At 33.5% G+C, this 26,079-nt stretch overlaps 1 protein-coding gene across 8 annotated transcripts in view; it reads left to right on the forward strand.

Moving 5' to 3' along the window:
• Positions 1-26,079, forward strand: part of sez6b (seizure related 6 homolog b) — a 369,655-nt gene that overhangs the window by 196,858 nt on the left and 146,718 nt on the right. For all 8 annotated transcript variants that reach the window (XR_015509446.1, XM_087284203.1, XM_087284201.1 and 5 more), the window contains exons 2-3: positions 12,372-13,076; positions 15,333-15,466. Coding sequence is in view for 7 of the 8 variants with exons in the window: in XM_087284199.1 (XP_087140325.1) it covers positions 12,372-13,076; positions 15,333-15,466 (839 nt within the window). In the remaining variant the exon portion in view is untranslated. The remainder of the gene's footprint in view (positions 1-12,371; positions 13,077-15,332; positions 15,467-26,079) is intronic.

Genomic DNA, 26,079 nt, shown 5'->3' on the forward strand with positions numbered 1-26,079 from the left:
CCTTAATTTCCCTCATGCTCTCTGAAAAGCCTCATCATAACTCAAGTGACACTTTTTCAAGTTCCCTCTGAGGACAATCAGCAGTGTGTGTGTGTGTGTGTGTGTGTGTGTGTGTGTGTGTGTGTGTGTGTGTCTGTGTGTGTGTGTGTGTGTGTGTGTGTGTGTGTGTGTGTGTGTGTGTGTGTGTGTGTGTGTGTGTGTGTGTGTGTGTGTAAAAGCAAATGTGTGCAGTTGATCGCAGGGATTTAAGCATTCTTACTTGAAAGAATGTTCCAGATTTAACATAGGTTAAGATAAATGTGTGGTATAATGTTTTAATGTTTAAACATTTTAATATGTAAAAGACTTATGTTAGTCAACAAATAAATCATTTTGACAGTATGACTTTAGATTTATTTATTTATTTATTTATTTTATTTATTTATTGTTTGTTTGTTTAAAAATATACCAAAATATATTTAATCAAAAAGCAGTTACATTAAAGTTTTTTCTTATTTAAGCTGTAAAGATTTTTTATGTTCAATCATATTAAGGACACATTAACATTCATAAAGGTCATAGTAAATATAATTAAATAAAAGATAACTCAAATAATAAAAATTGTTTCAAATATTTAAAACTTTACAAAAATGAATGTTATCAACTTTATTCTTTTAATAATCATAAAAGAAGTTGAATACTTTTCACAAAAATATAAACAAGAAGTTTTATTTTTAGCAATTTTTTTTATGAGAATAATACCTGAAGGTATTGTGACACTACATTTTTTATTATTGCTCAAAAAGCTGTATTAATGGGCATCTATGATGAAAATCAACTTTTGTTAGAGTTTTGGACAGAACTGTCTTTATGTATAGTGTGTCCACAATTATATTGGTGTGACATTTTGTTCTGCATTACAATATATTGTGATGTTTTGAATGACAATAAAGGAAACTTAACTGATATAAACCCAACAAGTCTCTTATTTGAAATCTCCTGACATTAAAACAGGACCCAAATCTCAGCTCATTTGGATTTAAAGCCACAGGCTACAAAAACCGCAATGTATTCAGACAAGAAAATTAGCAAATTCTGGAGGCTATAATAAATAATTTGATGGGTATTTTGAGCTGAAACTTTCAGACACATTCTGGAGACACCAAAGGCTTACAGTTGAAGTCAGAATTGTTAGCCCCTCTTTGGATTTGATTTTATTTTTTTAATATTTTCCAAATTATGTTTAACAGGGCAAATACATTTTCACAGTATGTCTGACAATATTTTTTCTTCTGGAGAAAGTCTTATTTGTTTTATTTCAGCAAGAGTAAAAGCAGTTTAGAAAAAAAAAAAAACATTTTAAGGTCAAAATTGTTAGCCCTATTAAGTCATTTTTTTCCGATAGTCTACAGAACAAACCATCGTTATGCAATAACTTGCCTAATTACCCTAACCCGCCTAATTAACCTAATTAACCTAGTTAAGCCTTTAAATGTCACTTTGAGCTGGATAGAAGTGTCTTGAAAATATCTAGTAAAATATTATCTACTGTAATTACTGCAAAGATAAAATAAATCAGTTACTAGAAATTAGTTATTAAAACTTAGGTTTAGAAATGTGCTGAAAAAAGTTTCTCTCCATTGAACAGAAATTGGGGGAAAAATTAACATAGGGGCTAAAAATTCTGACCAACTGTATCTTAAAATCTTCTAAAAGGGTTAAAATAGGTGAGCTTTAAACATTGACACATTAAGATGATCAAAAGTGAACATCCAACATTATTCAAATAATAATTATAAAACAAATGTTATACTTTAGATTTTTCTATTAAATAAATAATCTAAAAAAACTAAAATTGTTTTTGTTTCAAATTAAAATATGAAGCAGCACTATTTTTTTCACAATAAAATATTTTCTTTAGCAAAAAAATTTATATATTAGAACAAAATCCTAAAAGCATGAGATGCTGCAAACTGCTCTCATAAATTCAGCTTTAACATGAGAGTAAAAACTTTAACTTAAAGTGACTTTTTCAAATAAATGTTCAATAGCACATTTAGAGTTTACATTTTGTGGTATACCTTACTAAATCAAGTCCCTCATTAATCATATAACTTTTAATCAAAGCCACAAAAGCTTAAATCACACATTGTTTCAGAAAAATCTCATTCAATCTGGCTTCATTCAGGTATGAAACACAAACTTTTAACTCATTTCCTCCTATTTTCCTATATTTAATATTGTATCATTTGGTAAATGTCATATTGTAGAAGTAAAAGGGGTTGTGACCATCATTTTCTTCGATTTTAAGCCATTTTTGGTGCTCTACAAAGTGTCCTGGAGGACCTGCATTGGAATATGGTTGAATAAATGAATTGGGTTGCTTAGTTGCAGTTTAATGTAAAATAAAATCACCTGTAGAGGCCATCTTTATTTTTCCAGCCATAAACGGTGGAACAAATAGTGTTTTAGGCCTTTCCACAAACCCTTTCTCCAGTGAATAAAATGCTGGGAAATGCAATCAGCTCCGTTTATTTAGGATTCGGCGGTCTGTTCGAGATAAGCCCCATTTTTAGTTACAGTCTTTGAAAAGCTCAATGATAAACATCAAAGCGCCTCTTGAGGCGGTTCTCCATCTCTCAGTCGGCTCTTTGTGTCTCTCTGACTTGGCTTAAAGAAGGAGGTGGAGAGAGATGGAAACAGAGGACAATAAAAGAAAAAGGACGGTGTGACTGTTAATGAGAAGGAGACAGAAAAACCTTGACTGAGAAAGTATATGGATAATAGGGCTATATGATTTGCAATATATGGAATTCAGTCATGAAAATGGAATTAGGACTACAACAATAAATGTCACACAATTTGAATCAAATAGGGTCTAATCGAATCCTGGACTAGAGTCCAGATTTTATCCTTGAGAAATTTAATTTAATTTAATTTAATTTAATTTAATTTAATTTAATTTAATTTAATTTAATTTAATTTAATTTAATTTAATTTTTAAGGGAGGGATAATAGTAGTAGTAGTAATAATAATATTGATAATAATATTAATAATAATATATTGTTAATGATAACAATATATTATTTTATTATTATATTTACATTATATAATAAATATTAAGTATTAATAACTATAATAATAATGGTAAAATGAATAATTTATCAAGCTTTTGAGAAAAATAAATGTACTGGAGATTTTTAGAACACTATAAGTGTTAAAAATGTATACATTATATTGTAATTGTAAAATAGCATAGGAATATAAATATTGAATTATACTGTTTATAAATATCACCAGCAATCTAATCCTGGCAGACTGCAAGCAAACACGCAGATCGCTAAAGAACTACAAATCCGCTGTTATATGGACTACATGTTCCAGTCATGCACTGCTCACATGCACCTGTTCCTCATTGGGTTGATTACACTCACTCACGGCTGGGAGCTGCTCAGGAACTAATTAGAGGAACTGTATGAACAGCACACACACACTTCAGTATTGAGTCTTGTTTATCTGTACTGTGAACTTTAGAATGCGTTTCCCTTGTCCTGCCTTGCCGTGTCGTGTTAGACCTTGCTTTGTTGTATTGTTTATTTTGGTCTGCTGCCTGCCTTTGACCATCCACCTGTTTATGACAACGACTCTGGATTGCCTGTGTACATCTGTTTGCCTGTGTTTGTTGCCTTAATAAACCCTGCATTTGGATCCGCACTCCTTTGTCAGCATCCCCTTCACATTAAAATTAACCGTATTTTAACAGAATCAATGTAATCAAATATGTATATTAAAATAAATCAAATTAAAATGGATAAAATAAGCATTAGACAATCTTTTTGATTACTAAAGTGACATTGGTGTAGACAGAGAGAAAAATGCACAGAATAAAAAAAAAACTAAATTAAACTGGAAAAATAATTCTGTGAAATTTAGTAAAGAATTAATCAAAAAGTGGCTTAAACTATAATATCCTGAATCGGCATTTCTACTAATGTAAGCAGCTCAACTAAAAGGAGTGATGTCAGACGTTCGGTCTGTCAGAGAAGCCTTTCGCTATTCCCTTCCTCTGGCAGAAGTGCGGTTTGATTTGTTTCTCCCTCTTGTTTTCTTTTTCATAACTTCAGTATTGGCAGTGTGCTCATTCCTGGAGGTTTTCTTCTGTGAGCAGGCAGCTGAAAGCAGACGTATCGCTCTGAGGGAGGCGCTGTGTTAGTTTCCCCGGTGCATTATTGATGCTATAGCTGTACACAGTAGGGAGGGGAGAGCTTTGCCTCACAGTATTTCTCTTTTTTTTACTGATTTCACTGTGTCTTTTGCCTGGTGGTGGTGGTGTTTGTTTTCTCTCTGCATCTGTCTCCCTCTCTTAAAGGGGACATATTATGCCGTTTTTCAGAAGACAAAAAAGAAGTCAGGTTAGAAAGTGTCTATGAAGTTTAAGTTCAAAATAAACAACATGTCATTTATTATAGCTTGTCAAATTTGCAACAACATGGGGTACAGGCAAAAGCACACCATTTCTGTGTCCCTTTAAATGTAAATAATCTTTTCTGCTTTACAGAAGAGGGTGGAGACAATGTATTCTGACACTCCAGAAACAACAAAACCTGCAAATCTACGTAGCCGAAATATCAGAAATGGCCAGTAGTGGAGTTAAATAATGATAGAAAGGAAGACTTTTAGACTGCAATTGGATATTTCTGAATCATTAATGGATAAATATATCTAGTATGCGTGGAGTAATATCGAATCAGGTAAACCGATGTTAGCATGTTACTAACGACGTGCTGGCATAATCAGTCATTTTCATATCTTTACAGAAAATATATTATTAACAAAAATTCTTTGACTATACAGTGAATGTTCTGATCATTATAGGTGTTAATCCAATGACTGAACTCTAGCAAAGTCCCTTTAAGACAAGCCATTTCACTCGGCGGCCATCTTTAAACACCACTTATTCAGTATGCTCAGGCATTCTGTCTGATTGGGGAAACCTCAAATTCTCCAAAACTGTTTGGCAAGCTTACCATCACATAATATATTTGGAAAAACCAATAAAAAAAATATAAACTGTCTCTTAAGTTTCATTTCTAAAGATCTGAATCAAACTAAATCTGGATATTTTTAGGTTGTCCAAGCTAATGCGCATGCGCACTTAAAAGCAATGAAATTATGACACTAACTTCATTTAAGGCTGTGTTACACATTATCATGAGATTACAGTGTGTTTGTTTACCACCAAACTGTCATAAAAACTCACGTCTGCTCCAAGCATTTTCCCCAGAGAATTGTCAGTCTATAGCAACTTTGGATTGGCAACTGTACTAGTAGGCGGGGCTTCATCCGCCATATTAATGGTTACACTTTCCCCCATTCAAAACTACTCGAGTGGCACGTCTTGTGCATCCTATAGTCTTTGACTCTAGAAAATAAAGCATTAGTCACATTAGCAGCACAGTTTACAAATTTGGAAATGTTCTCAAAATATGAAGTGACAAACTAGTTTTTAATATGAAAAATTAGCATGAAGTACATTGGCATTCACCTATTCTTCAGAAAGAATGTTGAACTGATCCTTGCTGGTGAAGCAATTTGATGCTCTATGTAGCACTTTACCAAAATTAATCGCATTTCTTTAAATTTAACCATAATCTTCTTAGTTACTTAGGATTCAGGAGTCTTGGGAAATAGTTATGTTCATTGTATTTTCTGGGGCAGATGTAAAATTCCAACTGCTATGGCTAGTGAACAAAAATGTAGACTGCTGCAGTGGCATTATGGGTGGAAATATGCAAATTCGGTGTTGGGTATGACTGGATGCACTCAGAGTGTGAATTATACACTGACGAACAGGTTTTTTTTTTGGTTTGTTTGTGTAATACATGGGTCAGTCATTTATGCATTTATTTTTAATTACATCTAGATTATTAATCTAATCTAATATCTAATTAGCTATTTCAGATGTTATTGTCGGTCAAAGCGCCTCTTGAGGCGGTTCTCCATCTCTCAGTCGGCCCTTTGTGTCTCTCTGGGAAGGTTTTGTACATTTTCTAGGGTGGTAGATGGACTGGGGACCCAATAATAGCACTTAAAGGTATAGTTCAGCAACAACACAAAATAATTGAAAAATAACTTACCCTCAAAAAAAAAAAAAAAAAAAAAAAAAAAAAAATATATATATATATATATATATATATATATATATATATATATATATATATATATATATATATATATATTTTTTTTTTTTTTTTTTTTTCTTTTTCGGACTGTTGTAAATGACATTCATAGTAGGATGGTGTGTCTCCCTTAACCAAACATTATTCATTCCTTCAATAGAAGAAACTGAAATATGTTTGGGAAAAAAGTGGAGGGTGAGTAAACTATAACACAATGTTCTAATTTTAGGTGAACTATCACTTTAAACAGAAAAAAAAGTGTGATTCTCTGATATATTTGTTTTTAAAAAAAAACTAAATCTGCATCATCTCCTTACTGAGCTGTTACTGGAACTCACTTAGGGCTCAGACAGAGAAACATCGCTCTAAGAAGGTAGTAATACTTTAATCAGTGCAAACAGTGGCATAGAAAATTGAGTTAAGGATTTGTTAGGTGGTGTGTGGAAAGACGTCACAGAAAACTGCCCATCTGCTTCCCGTCTCATCCTTTACTGTCAAAGTCATACGCTTCATCTTCCAGTCATACATGAGCTCTGGGAGATGAAGCAATATCCCCTCCATGTTTTTGTGGGTTTTAGATATTGCTGTTTGATCCGAGGGGAAGTATATTAGCATGTTGAGTGTTTGTGCAGTTTGCTCTTTCACCTGGCCCTACAGACCTGTAATAAATCTTTAGAGCATATTTCATCTGCATTGTTGACATGCAATAAACCTGCAGACCTTTGTGTATTTAACCCAATTGGAGTAAACATTAAATTATAGAGTGGTGCCAATCTGACACACGAAGCTCCACAACATTTTAATTTCATAAATAAGACTATACAGCTCTAAATATAATAAAATGTTATTCATGTATTATATTATATTGTATTATATTATATTATATTATATTATATTATATTATATAATATTATATTATATTATATTATATTATATTATATTATATTATATTATATTATATTATATTATATTATATTATTCTTATAATTTGTTGAAAAAAAGAAAACATTTTTGACAGCTAGCTTAATTTATTTATTTATTTATTTTTTGTTTATTATTATTATTATTATTAATATTTATTATTAATTATTGTTAGTAATTATTATTATTTTATTTGATTTTAACAAGACCATGGTAGTATACAATAAAACATAGAAAAATTACAGACTCTCTTAGTTTTCGTATTTTCCCACTATCCCCTCAAAATAAAATATATGAAATTTATTAATTAAAAACAAACATATCCTCTGAGAGAAAAAAAAGTTTTAAAATAATTAAACATTAATTTAAAAAAAGGTTTACTGTAAAAGAGTAAATAAGGGGAAAAAAAGAAAAGTCAATATTTCCTCTTTCCAGTTATTTACTGTGTATTAGAGCTGATATCAAGGCTAAGCCTTTGATTTAGCTTAAAACAGGGTTCCGGGTCTTGTAAAAAGATTTGAGAGATACCTGTTTCCGTTTGATAAGAATGGCTCATCTAGCTACAAGAGTAAAAAAATCAAAGCGCTGTCATAGGGTTAGGGTCTAGATTTATGTTAATAGTTTCATTAAGTGTATCAAAAACACTGGACCAGAAGTTTGTCAATTAAGGGCAACTCCAGAACATATGGAGATGGTTAGCTGGAGACTGCTTACAACGATTACAGGCATCACTTCTATCAAGAAAAAAACGTTGTTAATTTGACATTGAGGTGACGCGGTGGCGCAGTAGGTAGTGCTGTTGCCTCACAGCAAGAAGGTCGCTGGTTCGAGCCTCGGCTGGGTCAGTTGGGATTTCTGTGTAGAGTTTGCATGTTCTCCTTGTGTTCGCGTGGATTTCCTCCGGGTGCTCCGGTTTTCCCCACAGTCCAAAGACATGCAGTACAGGTGAATTGGGTAAGCTAAATTGTCTGTATGTATGTGTTTGATTGAGATTGTATGAGTATTTTCCAGGGATGGGTTGCGGCTGAAAGGGCATCCGCTGCATAAATATATGCTGGATAAGTTGGTGGTTCATTCTACTGTAGCAACCCCGGATTAATAAAGGGACTAAGCTAAAAAGAAAATGAATGAATGAATTTGGCAATGGTTAAATGAGCTCTATGGAACACCTTACATTACATTGTCTGGTGCATATGGGGGAGGAGTGGACCATCTTTAAACTATCTTCCCATTTTATTTATTTATTTATTTATTTATTCTATATACTCTAATAAAATAATACATTTTAGTGGTCATATTTTAGTCATACATTTATATTCCATTACATTCTAATAAATTATACTTTTTTTTACTAATAGATAATTTTTTTTCCCACAGATGGGATGTATTATATTTTATTTTATATTGTTAGTATGCTGGATGCTTGATGCTTACACTTCACTCAAGTCATGCATTTCTGCTCCATGCATTCTCTGGGAATTAAAACTGTGACCTTGATGTTGCAAGCATTTATTTCTAGCGTTCCCCTGATTGTAATAGCAGTCAAAAGTGTTAACACTCGGGGACAATTTATGAACTCATAAGTAGGACAGTTTCTTAAAAGGGTGTGAAAGCAGAAAAAAAAGAAAAACAGATTGCTTCAAAGGGCTTGCTCGGGTAAAGCTTGTACCATGAGTCGCTTTGGTTAAAAGAGCCTTATAAATAATGACTTCTAAATGATGTGCTTTATTACAGATGTCTCAGGGCAACTTTTTGCATAAAAATGAGTGACACCACACTTCTCCCTCCAGCTGTTATTTGCAGTTATTCCTCCTTCGCCATGTTTCGTGCATAAAGGGCGCTATTTAAATTGGAGTTCAGTGAACACACCTATTTGCAAGTTAAGAGAAAATGCAACAGAGGGTAAAACAAAGCCTGCACTCCCCCGCTGGTTTGTGTAAAAAGCTTCTAAGGCAGGCTCATGGTCATTTAAAAGTCAAATCCAGCCATTGAAGAGCACAGCACTGAGGGACCTTTGAACAGAAAGTGAAGTCAGTCTGAGAGATTCTGTTTATACTCCACCAGCACTAATGGAGCAAATCAAACATTTTCCTGCCTCAGCGCACCACGTCTGTTTGGTCTTGCCTGGAGATTTTAGGGGAGCTTGGACTATGAACTGCTGGGGTTATGTGAAGTGCAGGGGGTATATGGGACTTTCCAGTGGGAATGCTCGCTTTTTCAACACAGAATCCCTGTGACATTGAGTGTGATATGCATGCTGATGTTAGAAGCTTTTTATAAGTCAAGAACTCTCAAGATCTTGTTAAAAACCGTGTGCCAGCACTGACATTTTTGCAAAATGTAGCTTCTTGCACATTTTTGCAGCCGTTTCAGCATTTCAAAATATGTTTCCAGCACAAGCTCAAAGGTTATACATATTACTTGAGTCAAAGTAAATGTACATGATTTTTTATTATTTTTTTTTATGTGAGTGAGTTTTAATGCTCTCTCATTTGATGAGTGAGGTCTGTGTTAATCATACAGATAGAACTTAGGTTACAGCTCTGCCTTACATTATTATAAAGCAGGAGTCTGGAATCTTTTTTCAGCAGAGCCATTTCTGATATTTTTGGCAAAAGCACTTTTTTAAAACATTTTTGTATATAGTTGAAGTCAGAATTATTAGCCCCCCTGTGATTTTTTTTTCTTTTTTAAATATTTTCCAAATTATGCTTAACAGAGCTTATTTGTTTTATTTCAGCTTAAATAAAAGCAGTTTTAATATTTTTAACACAATTTCAAGGTCAAAATTATTAGCCCCTTTTTGCCATTCCCGTGTATTGGACTATGACTCTGGATTTCCTGTGTACATCTGTTTGCCCGTCTTGACCATTGTTCGCCTGACTATCTATTTTTCCAGAAATTAAGTTTTTCCATCTTGGTTAATGATTATTAAAGTGTTTTGAATGTGCAATAAAATATGTGGAATTAAATCTTCATTTATTAATATTCTGCACCATAATCATACAGCAATTTTCAGAAGCAATTTTAAAAGTTGGTGTTTAACTACCAAAATTCAACTGAAAACTGGAGCAAGTTATATGCTTAAGTGCATTTTTGGATGTTGGTAAAACCCAATAAGTTCGAATTGCCCAAGATTCCTTCCAGAGATGCTTGTCCTCAGGGTGAAAAGGATAATAATTGATGTCATAAAAGTATCTAAATTTGACATTACTTATGTAGTAATTACTCATGTAAGGCCACAGCTAATACATTAGTCATAAAAGCAAACCCTGATTGGCATTGTGCTCTCACGCTGTTTGCATTTAGGTGTCTTGTGTCAAAGAAATAAAATCCTTTCTGGTTTGTGGTTTGATCTACAAATGGCTGAATTGTGAATGGATGACAGGGATTGAGGACTTCCTGCCCTTTGCTTTGTCTCTCATGTGTCATTTTGTTCGCGTTTGAGTGATGCGTTAGATGTCAATGTGATTTTTACCCTCAAAGCCAGTCAATCTCTCATAAAACACACAACTGCGCTTGCCGAAATGATGTGTATCTTTTGCTTCTGACACTTCATAGGATAGGGAGAAAAAAAATATCCCGTCGGTTCCGTTCGATTTGAGATATCATCCCCTCCCTTCCCTTGCAGGGAAGCGCTCCAGAAACGGCGCGCTTCATTGTTGGAAGCAGATTGTTATTAGTAAATGGAGAAACAGAAAAGAGAGCTATTAGGGTGCAAATGAAGCATTGTGAAATCAAAAGTTTTCTCGGCACACAGCAGCCTCCTGAAGGCCGGCTGATTCCCTCTCACCAGGTGCAGGTGGAAGAGATCCATTTTCACCGCTACACTACTCAAATCCACTCATTACGACGTGTCGCCTGATGAAGGTTTGGACTCATTAATTGGCAAGGGGAGGAGAGAGAGCATTCAAATGAACAATTATGGCGAAGGAGTTTTATCTTTTTTCCTTCCGCGTGCTCTGTGTCGTTTTCAAAACGTCTCCAATCATAATCCATTTAGTGGATACTTTTTCCATTTTGTTAATGTACTGGGGGTTCTGACCCCACGGTTTGAATGCCTTGCAATTACGTACGGCTGAACCACAAAGCTTCACATGCCATAAAACACACAGTCTTCTGCTCTCTGGGTGGTTTAGAAAGGAAATTTGTTGCAAGGCTTCACACAATAAAAGATGCCAGGCTTTGAAATATGTTACAAAGGAGTTTAGTTGTTTGAACACAAGATATTATTCTAGTTCAAACCTGTTTTTTTTCCACAGCTTTGAATTTTAGGGTACATTTTCATGTAATTTCACTTATTCATGACAGCAGTGTACTACTAATAATAGAAAGGTTATGGAATAGTACTTTGAAAAGGTCCAAGGACAACATTGTCAAAATGATCCCCAATCACACAGTTGCGAAAATGGCTAAATTGCTTTATTATGCATGCCTGGCCATTAGACGACCTGTGCACATGTTGTTCTGTAGTTCACCACATGTATGGAGGACCAGGAGTGCTGGCTAAAATAAAAAGAATAATCAAATTATCAATTTAATAATTAAAGCATTAAAATGTGTATAAATAAATCACCTTATACTAATATGAACACACTTTTAGATTCCCATTTTTGCACATTTTTGCTGTGTGATTGGCTCTTTGATCTAAGTCCAGAGCTTATCATTGTTATTGACATAAATTTTATCGTGTATAACATATAACATCGTTTCTTGGCCCAGCCCTAATGTGGACTAATATCTCTTTACTTATTGTGTGAATGTGTCTGCCTGAAACTTCATAATTAACTCTGCTTGTCTTTAAACTTCACCATTTTTTTCTTCGTATTGTGACGCAGTTCATAAAAAAACTTTATATATATATATATATATATATATATATATATATATATATATATATATATATATATATATATATATATATATAAAGAGTGGCTTGTTTTTTCTGCTGCGAGCTGATGTTGTAAAGAAGGCATTTAATTCAAAATGATCAGGAAAAGGGTTTCTGGAGTGTTTTTAAACCTAACAAACACCTACATCTCACCATTTTTGTTTGTTATAATGCTGTCAAAACTGACAGTTGGAGGGGCGTGGTTAACATATTTAACCACGCCCCTCCACCTGTCAGTTTTAATACCGCAATACCTCAGACAGACGTATGAAAGTGCATTTTCAGATTTCAATTTTAAATTACAAGGGCAAACTTTTTTTTACTTAATGTCATGTACAGATGAATTATTCAAATAAATATGGTTCGTTTTGATTTCATTTGTACTTTAATGTCTCTTTAGGATCCTTAACAGATGGGAGGTTAGCAGTCACCCAAAGAGGAGGTCAGCTAGAAGCAGAGGACGGGTCCAACCCATATCACACCACCCAGGACACAGACAGAGAATTACCCTTGTTCACCACGGCTCCCCCTTACAGTGGCCTCGACCACCATCCGCCTTTTAAGCCCTACCCGCCTTATGACCCACGTGGCCAAAGCCACGGCCAGTATTTTCAGGACAGTGGAGGGGCAGCGCACCATCCCACAATGCCATCCTCCAGTTCCCATCTCCTCCAGGACCCATCTACACAGTTGGTCCCACATGAAGAAGCACTGCCTTTTTCTGATGTAGCGGCTCCCAGAAGCACCACAATGGCTCCATCGGCTGCTGCCCTCACCCAGCCACATGTGCCCAAAATCCAACACAAACTTTCAGTAGAAACGCAGAGAAGAAGTTCAGATCCATCCATTTCTTTGAGCACCACTGATGCGCACACATCTGCACTGCCTGTTTCCAAACACTTAGATAGAGAAGACTTCACTCAAACTTTCAACATCAAGCCACAGGATGTGACTGTAGAGAGAAAGCCCTCTGTTGAACATGATGAATCTCCAGAAAGTGATGTTGATGTAAAAGCATCGTCATCAGTGGCTGGTGATTTGGATGACGAGACCACCACATCCACCATCATCACCACAACGGTCATTACCAACATGCAGACGCCAGGTATCATTCATATGATTGGTCTGACTGAGATTTGCATGTGTTTCAGATTTTGGGCTTATCACAATGTTTGATTGTGCTGGAAGGCGTGGGGGTGTACTGCTGTTGCTTTTTGGGGCTTTTGTTACATGATGATGTTAAAAGTAAAAATAAATAAATCAGTGAGTTAGAATGTCTATATAACAAAAGGTACTATCCGAAATTATTTAATAGCAGTTTTTTTTTTTTTTTTTGATTTGAGGATATATCCTATGTCCAGTGCTTAATTTGTAAATGAATAATTTCCGGAACAAAACCACACAATTTCAGTTTTCCCGTAACATGACGTCATTAAAGGGTGATAGCTCAAAAAATCATCAAATTTCTGCACATGTCTATTATTTTTTGTGCTTTATAACATAATGACACTGGCTCTGTCCAATAAAATCTGTCTTAAAACAAACAAGTTTAAAAAAAGTAAGAAAAAAACAACTGTAACATCTTTGTTTGCTTGTTCGTTTTAATGAAAAATGTCAGAATGTTAATGAAAACTAATAATAATAATGTGGCATTTCATATGTTCTGAACTTTCAATATTCAATACAATGAATATTTAGAATAAGTATGATTATTTTTTTTAAAGTTTGTAATTATTTGAGAAATTGAGATGTATTATCTAAAAGCTAAACACGTAATCTTTCCGTTGTTGTATACTTTGTTAGATAGGAAATATTTGGCCAAGATACAACTACTGTATGTGAAAAATCTTGAATCATTAATCTAGATACAAAAAAATGTCTACTATACTTGTCCAATCGAAGTTATTAGTCACAAAATAAGTTATTATACTTACTGTAGGATATATTGAGGCCCAATCCCAATTCTACCCCTTAGCCCTTCCCCTTACCAATTTTCTTTAGCTTGAAGGCGTAGGGCTAAGGGGAAGGTGTAGATACCCCTTCAAACAGAGATTTATCAGGACCACATTCAAAACCAAGAAGAAAAATTCCCAGAATACACAACGACAGCATGGCTGCACAAAGAAGTATGGAGATACACAAATTAGTATTTTCTGTCATTATTATAAATTTTTACAACAAACAAGCATATGTTTTAATATATTCATAACCACGTTCGTGGTTTACCCACTAACATAAAAAAGCCTAATTTTGCTATCTATAATGCATAATCATTACTCCTGTATAGCAGTTCCACAACATTCTGACACTCGATGACACTCGAATGCCCTGTCAGAAAAGTCTAGTGGCTGGGAATGGGCTTTTTACAGTGTCTGCTATAATGTTATATTGTTGTTTTTTGGTGTGTTTACATACAGTAGATGAATATGGCCACTGTAAAGGCTTGTGTTGTAGTGGTGTCCCATTTTTTAGAGGTACATTTTAAAGCCTTTCACGTTCACACTCTGTTTCAAGAGCCAAGGGGAAGGGGAAGGGGAAGGGGAAGGGGAAGGGGAAGGGGAAGGGGAAGGAGAAGGGGTAGGGGTACAAAAATAGAATTGGGATTGGGCCTTACTCTATGAGATTTACTAAATATCTTCATGGAACATAATTTTAATTTATTATTCTACTGCGTTTTTAGAGTAAAAAACAATCAATCATTTTGGCCCATACAAGATATTTTTGGCTATTGACAAAAAAAAAAAAAAAAAAATCATGTGCGACATAAAATTAGTTTTATGGTCCAGCGTCACTTTTTCCATTGGGGAGGATATTTTTCCTCAAATCTCGAAAAGAATACCGATTTAGAGTACAATTCTGTCATGCTGCACTCACTTACAAAAATTTAAAACATCTTTACTTGGATAAATTGGTTTAGAATATTTTCCATAACTTAAAAAAAAAAAAAGTATATTCATTGATATTCCTCTGTAGCATTAGTCTAGCTGACTAGTTGCTAACATGCTGATTAAGAAAATATGCAATTATAACTCATCCCTTATAACAAATCCAAGCATATGAATACATATGTAGTGAGAACAGCAGGGGTTGACTGTAGTGGGAGATAAAGAAGCCAACAGAGCAAAAAGAGCTGAAGGCAACCAGAAAATATTCGCCATTTCACCTGCCATTTCACCAGAACTGTCCACATGCTCCTACACAACAGAGCAGCAAAACTGACCCCGCTGATCCAGACAGAAAATGAGAAAACCTTGAAAGACAATTAAAGATGGGAGAGAACGCAATGAAGTGAGATGGAGAGAGCGAGAACGACTCTACTGATGCGCACTTTCTCTCTGTCCTTCTATCTTTTGTAATGCAGCTCCGTGTAGCGCCAATTTCACATCGCCGGGAGGCTACATAGAGACACCACAGCAGGCTAGGAGCTGGTACAATGCCAATGTGGACTGCACATACACCGTGACCGTCTACATGGGCTATGGGGTGGAAATCCAGGTAAATTCATCACACGGTGCTTGTGTTATTGACCCGTTTCAGGGAAACAATCTAAATGACTGTGGTAATCCAGTTGTGCTCTTTTATTCTTAAAAGGTTAAGTGTGTAATTTCTGTGCCTCGGGCATCAAACTCAATTGCAAAAGTAATGATTGTTTTAATGCAGGTTTTGATAATACTCCCTACACTGGTCAAGCAAACACACACATAGCCCATCCCAGAATGCATTCCACTGGTTGATTTGTTGTTGCTGGTGAACTGGTAGCAAATGTTTTGCTAGCAGAACCACAGTTATTTCCACAAATCAAACCTGGAAACAGCTTTTTATAGAGGTTTCTGAAAACAAGAAAAGGAAAAATATTCAGTTACTATATTCAACTATATTCAGTTTTAAGGATTGTTTTATTGTAAAATGTCACATTCTGTGTAAGTTACAGTACAAATGCTGCTGCTGTTCATACATACACTCAGAAATTGTTAAATCATTATTATTATTATTATTATTATTATTGTAATAGATTTGTTTGGATCTGCAGTGGCCTGTCTAACTAGACAGTATTTGTTTAGACATTCTTCTAACCTGAATTTGGTCATACTACTTAGATTTAGTTTTAGTTTAGTATTGTGTATTTTGCTTAGTTTTTGTATTTTTTGTAAGATCTTTTTAAACAGTTGTGTTTTTCAAAAATATTTATAATACCTTTAATAATTTTAGTTATACTTTTAGTTGTTTAAGTTTGAAATTATAAAAATCTGAAACATTTTTCTTTAGAAAATATTAAATACTTTTATTAAATTATTTTTTTTAAATAATTTTCATCCACACGTGTTTTAATTTTACTTTTTAGTTACTATAACAACCCTGATTGATTTCGTTTATTTATTTGTTTGTGGTTGTTTATGTAATCTGTTTATTTGTCTATGTGTTTCTCTATTTATTAAGATGGCAGTCCAAGTAAAAAAAATGTCAATTCTTCATTCATGTTTATTTGGCATTATATGTTTAGTTTAGTTTAAAAGTTTAAATAGTAATTTGTTTTATTTTATTCCTAGTTTTGGTCAATGATATTACATAACATTTAAATGAAATGTATTACATTTATTATAAAATTGTTTTCGGTTTATTTTGGTGCTATAACTAGTAGTAAAGACAAAGAGGTGATCGATTTATGTGTGGCTTAATTTAAGGTTACAGTAACAAAATAATGTAATATTAATACTATTATTTTATTAGAAAATGATTTTACATTATTTTATTTTATTTGTTGTTTCAATCAATGATTTTTTATAACATTTATATGAAATTTACTATTATACTATTATTATTATACTATTATACTATTATATTTATCCTAATATTATTTTTTGTTTATTTGGTGCTATAACTAGTAGTAAAGACAGAGAAGATCGATTTATGTGTGGCTTAAATTGACATTACAGCAACACAAATTTTTTCTTAATTTTACTTTTAAATATTGTTGGAAGGAATACGTATTTTTAAATTTATTTAAAAAATATTTATTACATATTTTATTTTTGCTTTATTGTATTGTTTCTGTCAATCACATACCATTTATATGAAATGCATTATAAAATGATAAAAAAAATTATGCTGCAATCTGTTTTCCAGTGATGGATTGCAGCTGGAAGGGCATCCGCTGTGTAAAAAAAATTCTGGATGAGTTAGAAGTTCATTCTGCTGTGGCGACCCCTGAATAATTAAGGGACCAAGCCGAAATTTTGTTTTGTTTTATCCCATACAGTCTTGGCTAGACTCCATTTCACATAGGATGCTCCTGATGCAGATAGACAGGACAGAAACTCACTAGCGTTTGGAACAAAGCCGTGATGTGCTGCATAACAAAAATCACCTTCAACCATATGATTAACTGCAGCCTCCTTCATAAAATATACAATAGCCATTACCTCTCTGACCTTCCAGATGGTTTGGCTAATATATCTTGAATAGTAAAGATGGTGCATACCACATCACTGTCAGCTATCAGCGGCAATAGAGGGAGCAGGACGGTGAGCATCTCATTCCTCCTCTCCTTGTACAGACTTGTTAACCCAGGACAGTGTATAAATATCTCTCTCTTTTCCAGCAATTATTCAATGTGACTGATATGTGCGGAAGCCACACAGTTCCTCCCCTAATTAATTGCTTATGGATTATCTGTCCACTCCTTTTGTTTGTTTACGGTATTCTTTAATGCCCTCCTGTTAAACTGTCTCTCAGGCAACTCTTAACTTAATTAAAGCAGCCCCATCCTTCTGCTGATAGACAAAAATAATGTTTAATCCAGACAATGCGTGGACCTGCTTTGCATTTGCCGTGGTCTTACACAGCCTAATTTATGTGCTCGATCCTGCTTAAGCTTTGCTCTGCATGTCATACAGTCCTGTTTTCAGATCTCGTGAAGATCTTGTACTTTGACCGTGGTCATTTGGAAGGTTAACTGTTAATAGTCTCCTTCTCATTCTTTTTTACTTAAATAGGAAAAAGGGTGTAATTCATTAATGCTTTGGATGCAGAATTAAGGAAGACCATTTTTAAAGAAGATAGTCTGAAGATGATTAATTTATTAATAATTAATAATGATAACTTTAAGCTGTATAAAAGTGTCTTGAAAAATATCTAATAAAATATTATTGACTGTCATCATGGCAAAGACAAAATAAATCAGTTATTTGAAATGAGTTATTAAAACTGTTATGTTTAGAAATGTGTTGAAAAATCTTCTCTCCGTTAAACAGAAATTGGGGGGGGGGGGGGGTGTAAATAGGAGGGCTAATAATATTATTATTTTTTTTTTTATTTAATTTAATTAGATTTTTTTATCCTAATGCTATGAAATCAAAACAAAAGCAAAAGAGAAATTACTATAACTAAAATTAAAACTTTTAAAAATTTAAAGAAGAATAATAATAATTATTTGACACTAATAATTAAAAAACTGCAATAATATTTTAATGGCACAAAAATAACATTTGCATAAAAATGCTAAATATTTTCCAACTCCACAACACTGCTATACAGTTATAGAAACATGTCTAATGTGTATTTTTAATTTCAACAATTTAGAACAAATAAAAGCTATTAAAGCAAAATTGTAAAACCTTCAAATAAAACGTAAAACATAAAAATAAAAACCTCATTCAAACTATTATTAAAAACTACAATGGTCTCATGGGGATTTTACAAAAGTATTTTGGATTGTAAAACCATAGCCACATCTATAATTTATTTTAAAAATGCTATAAATGCAATTTGTGTGTAACTTATCTTTATTTATTTGTGATTTGGTTGTGTTTTATTCATTAATAATTAATTCACCACCACCCACGACGACAATACCATGGTCTATTATGATGTTTCACATTAGATATCATACAATGCCAAACTAATCGACATCATCCAACCCTACTTGATACTAAAAAAGTGTTACAAAATAATCTATAAAAAAAAGGATGAAATCATAAATTTATGCATGTATGTTTATGGAAGGAGCTGGAGATATTCGTTTTATCTTTTGATTTAACATGATGAATCTATTGCCATTATTTGTTGCTGTTTTTTTATTGATTTATTTTTTTGTTATCATTTGAGCATGCGTTTTAACAGTTTTCTTTTGTACATTTTAACAGCCTTTGCAATTTTTTTTACCAAGGGCACCAATATTAGCACAAGGCAGTTTACAGCAAAGATGTCCAAACTAGGTCCTGGAGGACTGGTGTCCCGCAGATTTTTAGCTCCTCCAAGGAATACTAGTAAGAGCTTGATTAGCTAGCTCAGGTGTGTCTGATGGCTGGAACTACCCCCAGGACCAAGTTTGGGCACCCCTGCTGTACAGTGTCATCAGCGCTTTTAGATTGCTGTCAAGAAGTTTTTTTTTATGAGGCCTTATATTTTTCTTCATTACATTTTTCTTGTCTTTTTCAAAGCAAACAGTCATTCGTGCAAGACAGAGAGATGCAGTATGTGCTACTTTAGATTGCATCCATGGTGTCATTTTGTCATGATGCTGTGTATTCGTGGCCTTCTCCATCTGGATTCCTGTGGGATTGAGGATTTAGTGTTGGCGTGTGTCTGCTGACCCTGCGTGTGTGGAGGGTTGTTCTGGGCAGAGGCTCATCACCTGTACAGGCCCAACCTGCTGATCCAGGCCAAATGGCTAAACCCTCATCAGTTTGAGCTCAGCGGAGGAAGCTCAGGTCATGCCTCGCTCCTCCTTTAATACCCAGTCCTCACATAGTGAACTTTAGACTCCATCCCCCCCGAGAGCTCCGTCCTGCGGTGATGGAGATGAGTCATCTGAGCTCGCTTTTACTGTTTGAGTTCACAATTCATCTGCGCAGTGCCACTCCAAAATATGCATCCATTTCCCTTATGGAAGCTGCGTTTGAACTTCTTTGAACCAATTATTTTGTCTTTTTTATAAATAATAATACATTTTTTTCTTGTAGTAGATTCTGAGTATTTGGTGAATTTTGTCTATCGGTGCATAGCGTTAGGTTATGTACTACTGAGAATTCAATTTATGCAAAAGTTTACATTTTACTTTATATTTTAACAATAGTATGTAAGTTATATTAAGTTAAATAAATGGGATTTCTCAGTTTTCCTCTGTTTCTTTTTTTAATTAAGTAAGAATTCTGAAGATTTAAAGCCATAGTTCACCCAGAAACGATTCTGTCATCATTTACTCCCCCTTTACTTGTTCCAAACCTGTTTTAGTTTCTATCTTCTGTTGATCACAAAAGCACATTTTGAAGAAAGCTAGGAATTCAACTTATAATAGTGTAGTATCTAAATATAGCGTATAATAGTACCTCAGTGAAACAAAACGGTTACATTTTACAATAAGGTTGTATCAGTTAATGTTTTTAATGCATTTACTAACATGAACAAACAGTAAACTATATTACAGTATTTGTTCATGTCAGTTGTGTTAGTTAATAGAAATACAATTGGTCTCTGGTGCATGTTAACTCACAATGAATTAACTAATGTCAGCAGGGATGAATTTGGAATTTAGGTGTGCATTATTAAATGTTGAACTATGGTTAATGTATGCAGTACAAGTGTTGTTCAATATTAGTAAATATTAATAAATACATTAACTAATTACCTTATTGTAAAATGTGACCAAAATAACAGTCAAGATGTCAATACCAGTGATATTTCAGTTTCACAGCACAAACTAATATGCTATTCAGAATGTTTATTATTGAAAAGTAATAATAATTTATATCAACTAGTTGGATTAACAACTAAAATGGCCATAGAGCAATCATTCCGATCATTTGTATGACATTGTATCAGATTAAATTTGTCACATATTTACATTTAAAGCTTCTTTTGAGATTTTAAAAATAAGCTTTGAGTGTCTGTCTGTAGCCAGTAGTCGGGGTGACAACAGAGGTGAGTGTCCAAACGCAGTTTATTAACAGCTTAGTCAGGCAGGCAGTGATCAGACAGAAACAAATGGTATTATGGGGGTAATCCAAAAAGTAGTCATGGTCACAGTCAGAGTGATCAGTGCAGGCAGAAAACAGGATAAACAATAAACAAAACAAAGTACAGGAAACATGGCATGGCTAGACTAGGGAACTGTAAAGTTACAGACAAAAAAGACTCAGCAGTGTGTGTGTCTGTGCGTGCGTGTGTGTGTGCGTGTGAGTGAGGTGTATTTATAGTCCTGATAATCAGTCTTCTTGGTAATTCAGCTGTGTGTTTGCAATCAAGGGAGATCTGGGCCAGGTGTGTGAGTGTAGGGAATGATGGGATTTGTAGTTCAGTGGCAGATGTGTAGTTGAGTGAATAATAGGAATTCCAAGCCTGTAAGTGCAACGCTACTGATGATCATAACACTGTGATGTTTTATTAAGTCATGACACCAAACATACTATATGTGTTTTTATTTTTATTTTATTTAAGCAAGTTTTTTTTTCAATTTAATAAGTAAATGATCAGTGTTAAACAACAAATTAAATACAAAAAAATTACAGTAATAAGGAGGAGGGAGAAATTAAATTATAACAGTGCTTGTGCATGTTCAAATTTTATGTATACAAGTAAACTGAAAAAAAAAACTTGTAATCACATAATTCCAATAAAACACAAATAGTGTTGGCTTAGTATTAAGCTACTTTTCATCTATATAGTTTCTTTGATTGTACGCTTCATCTCTGTTATTGTAAAAACACTTCTTTGCAATAGTGTTTCTTGACAATATAACTAAATAGGGAAGAAATGAGAATGATCAAAAAGGAATAAGCAATTCTTTTTTAAGTGTCTATTGTGTTAGTGCCTGAACATGTACAGTTTAGAGTAATGATCTTTACACCAATGTTGCCCGCAAGCAAGACATATCTAGTCTATTAGAGCTGAGCTGGAAAAAAAAAACAGCTTGTCCTTATTCTCAGCTCTGTTTTGGACAGAGAGTAGATGTTTAATATGGCAGCCTGGCGCTTGGAGATCACTTCTGTCCATTCAGCCATGACAGTTGCCATGACTCTGGGTATTATCACTGCTTGTAAACAATTACCAAGTTAATAAGAGAGCAAGATGGCACATTGGAAATTTAATGAGTCTGAATCTTGGGGTGTTGAGGAGCGAAGGCTAACACCTAGAGCTTGAAGCATGCAGAATAAAGATATTTCTTTGGAACGTGTCTGATTCATTTTTCCACTTCAGATAAATGCCTACGGAATTGCAAAGCACAATAAAAGTTTTAACTGTTTGTGCTAATGAATTAACACAATATGAAACCAATTATTAGCTTGAAAATGCAGCATTTTTCCACAGCTAAATCACAAAGTTACGTTCACTTGCTCTGTTATTTAAAAAATTAATTTGGAATTGTACCTACGTTCAAAAGGAAAGCAACATCTATTTTAAGTATTTTGTTTTTGTGTCACAAAATGGAGTTTATAATTACTCTATTATTGTCTTTTGTAAACACAATTACCATCAAACATAGCAAACATTAGTTCCTGATTTAATTTTATTTTCATTCGCATTCATTTTTCCCTTGGGGATTTTTAAAAATATCTTTTGTAAATAATAATTCATGAAACAACAGCTGTAATTTAAATAACAACATTTATTAATTTAAATCTCAAAGACAAGAATTAAAAAATCTGTACCTTGCACGTTTGATAAGGGAAAGAAGTACAATCCCGATAAATATAATATATAAATGATAACTTGGTTAAAATGATGTAGAAATTCTGCTATTTAACTTAATTATGCTGTCAATCATGTTGAATTTATCTGGTCACATTATTACAAATTCAACATTGGAATTCAACATAATTAACAAATTCAACATAATGAACAAAATCAACATTAAAATTCAAAACAATAAACAAATTATACATTATAATTCACCATGATTGACAAATTACACATTATAATTCAACATAATTAACAAATTTAACAATAAAATCCAACATATTGGACAAATTCAACCTTAAAATTCAACATAATTAACACAATACACATTATATTTCAACATAATTAAGAAATTCAACAATAAAATTCAACATAATTAACAAATTCAACATTAAAATTCAACATAAACAACAAATGTAACATTAAAATTCAGCATAATTAAAAAATTCACAATTAAAATTCAACATAATTCACAAATTCAGCATTAAAATTGAACATAATTAGCAAATTTGACATTAAAATCCAACATAATTAACACAATACACATTAAAATCCAATCTAATTAAAAATTCAACATTAAAATTCAACATAATTAACAAATTTAACATTAAAATTTAACATAAATAACAAATTCAACATTAAAATTCAGCATAATTAACAAATCCGACATTGCAATTCAGCATAACTAACAAATTCAACATTAAAATTTAACAATTAACTAATTCAACATTAAAATTCAACCTTAAAATTCAACAAAATTAACAAATTCAACATTAAACTTCATCATCGTTTTAACACACTTATCAATTATAATAATTATCAAGTATTATGATCAATTAATAACCTTAAAATGAGCTTACAGTTTTATATAAAAAAAATCTGTTTAGCTGTGAAGAAAATAAATACTGATTGTGCACTCAATTGGATGAGGAACCAGATTGTCCCACCCTAAACACACCCCATTGGTTACTTCTTTGGTTGCTGGGCATTGATTTGATTGTGGTTAGGTGTACATTTCAGCTTTAAAAAAAACTACATTTTTTAAGACCTCACAAAGCACATTTTTGTATGTGTATATACTGTATATTTTACCAATTGATTGAATCTTCTTACTAAAATAAAAAAAGCAAGTGGTTGTACACACTGTATATTTAATTTTGCTTGTGAAGCATCTGACTGTTTTCTTATTTTTGTTGTTTATACAGCTATTTTCAGTTGTTGATCGCCAAGCTATTTTCATCTTTTCCTCCTTAGAATTGCATGTCCTTGTTGTCATCCCACCTACATAATGGAAAAAAATAAACCAGCGGCAAGTGAATATCCTATAAAGCAAGAAATAGCATTGCAGGATTTGTTTGTCGAGTCCTTGGTAAATACTTCACTACACAAATGTTAAATCTTACATCATATTTTAAAAACACATTGAAATAGACAACACCCCGCTACTGTACCTTGTTTCTGAGCAGGAAAGGCTTCTAATGCGGTAGTTCAGTCAAACATTAACTGAAGTTATTAATGCATCCTTATGCCAATGTCTTTATTTCTTGCTTGAAACTCATATACACTCAAAAAAGTTTTTATTTTTTTGCTAGTTCAAACTACTTAATAAAAATGAGCTGAAACAACACAATTCTTGAGATTTTATTGGGACAACTTAATTTTTTTATGTTCAATCCACATGAATTTGTTAAAAGTGTTAACTTAATTTGTGTTGGGACCACATGAATGAATTGTGTGGAACCCTGCATTTTTTACAGTGTACATTGAATAAAAAAGATTTGTTGGATTTACTGAATTGTTTTAGGTAATGTAAGGTTTATTAAAAAAAGCAGATTCATTTACATAATTTAATTGAAACATATCGTTTTAATTTCTCTAATATAGACCTATTGGAAAAAATAACAGGCCAGTGTATTTAAAAAAAAAAAGAAAAGATTGTTTTGAACCCCTGACTTTCTTCACGAAAACAGCTGAAACATCTTAAAACATCTGTGTTCTGCAAGGGAAAGTCATGCAGCTTTGTAATGACATGAGGATGAGTAAATGATGACAGAGTTGTAGTTTGTGGGCGAACTATCTATTTAATAAATGCGTTTCGGATCCTGAGAGAAATTACTGCTGTGCGTTTGACATATTTCACTCAGCTTACAGCTTTTCCGTCGTCCTCTCATTCGAATATCAACCATGTGGCCATTTGCTGAAGAATGAAGCAGCTGACATTTAGATGGATGGAGTTATCTGCTTCGCAGTTTGTGGATTTCTGCTTTTGTATTATTCATTCTCGCCTCTTCGTCCGAACGCTTGGCTTATTATGGTTAGCATCTTGGCGCTGCCTGAGCAATTTACTCTTTTTAACGGTGCTGTCTTCTCTTCATGCTGACTCATCAATGCAGTGATAACGCGGATGGCTAAATGGACCCACAGATACCCCAGAAGCTGTCAGTGCTCTCCTCGGCTTGATATGGCGATATGGATTGGATGCTTAAACAGCACCGTGAGCGGTGAGAGGGTCAAAACTGGAGCATCTGTCCACCGGAGTAAGAGGGATCCATAAGTCGTCTCCAGAACCATGGGTGGCGCATGGATATTGACTGGGGGTCGATACTCTCAACTGCTCTGGATTAAGTGGGTCCTCTGTACAGTTCGATAAATATAGTTTGGTCTCCAGGCTGTCTGAGCTGATAGCTAAGATTGATTTGGATGCATTTGTCAACCTGGACAGTTAAACACACTGAAGTCTGTTGGCAGGGTCCCTTGAAGGAGTTAGTTTAGTTAAGTGCTTTGCCTGAGGGGATTTTCTTCTTTGCATTTAAAGTACGGTCTTATTTCTTTTAATTTGATGGGAAATGGTGGCCCTTATTAGGTCAATTTACAGTCAAGTGTGTCAATAAGGAATTTGATGGTCTCTGTTTGACATTCTGTTGATTAAAAGTAAATACGTATAAAATAGCAGTTATTAAAATATTAAATGTGGCACAATATGTATGATTTTTTTGACAATATTCAGAAACCACTAGAACATATGTAGTTTTATTTTTGCCTTACGTATTTACATTATCGCGAATGATTTAAAGATGCTTCAAAAACTTTAATGTGTTTTGTGTTTTACTGCACAGAGCAGTATTATAACAGAAGCTTAAAATGTATTTAGTATGGCAAAACAGCAGTATGATAGAAAAAGTCTTATGTTGAAAAGTTCAAGACATTTCACTGATACAGAAAAAACTATGTTAGCTTAAAAGGAAACAACTTATCGGAAAATAGGCAAATTTTACAAGTCTCTACAGTTAAACATTTGAGTTTCAACATTTTGAAATCCTTTTAGCTGATCTCTGGTTCTAGCTGGACAACTTTTAGCTTAGCATAAATCAATGGCTGTTTCTCAATATGCATTCTTCAGCGATCTTGTGTCCTCAGGTTCTCATGTAACCATC

Source organism: Danio rerio, chromosome 15 (assembly GCF_052040795.2).
Source record: "Danio rerio strain M-AB ecotype USA chromosome 15, GRCz13ab, whole genome shotgun sequence".
NCBI lineage: Eukaryota > Metazoa > Chordata > Actinopteri > Cypriniformes > Danionidae > Danio > Danio rerio.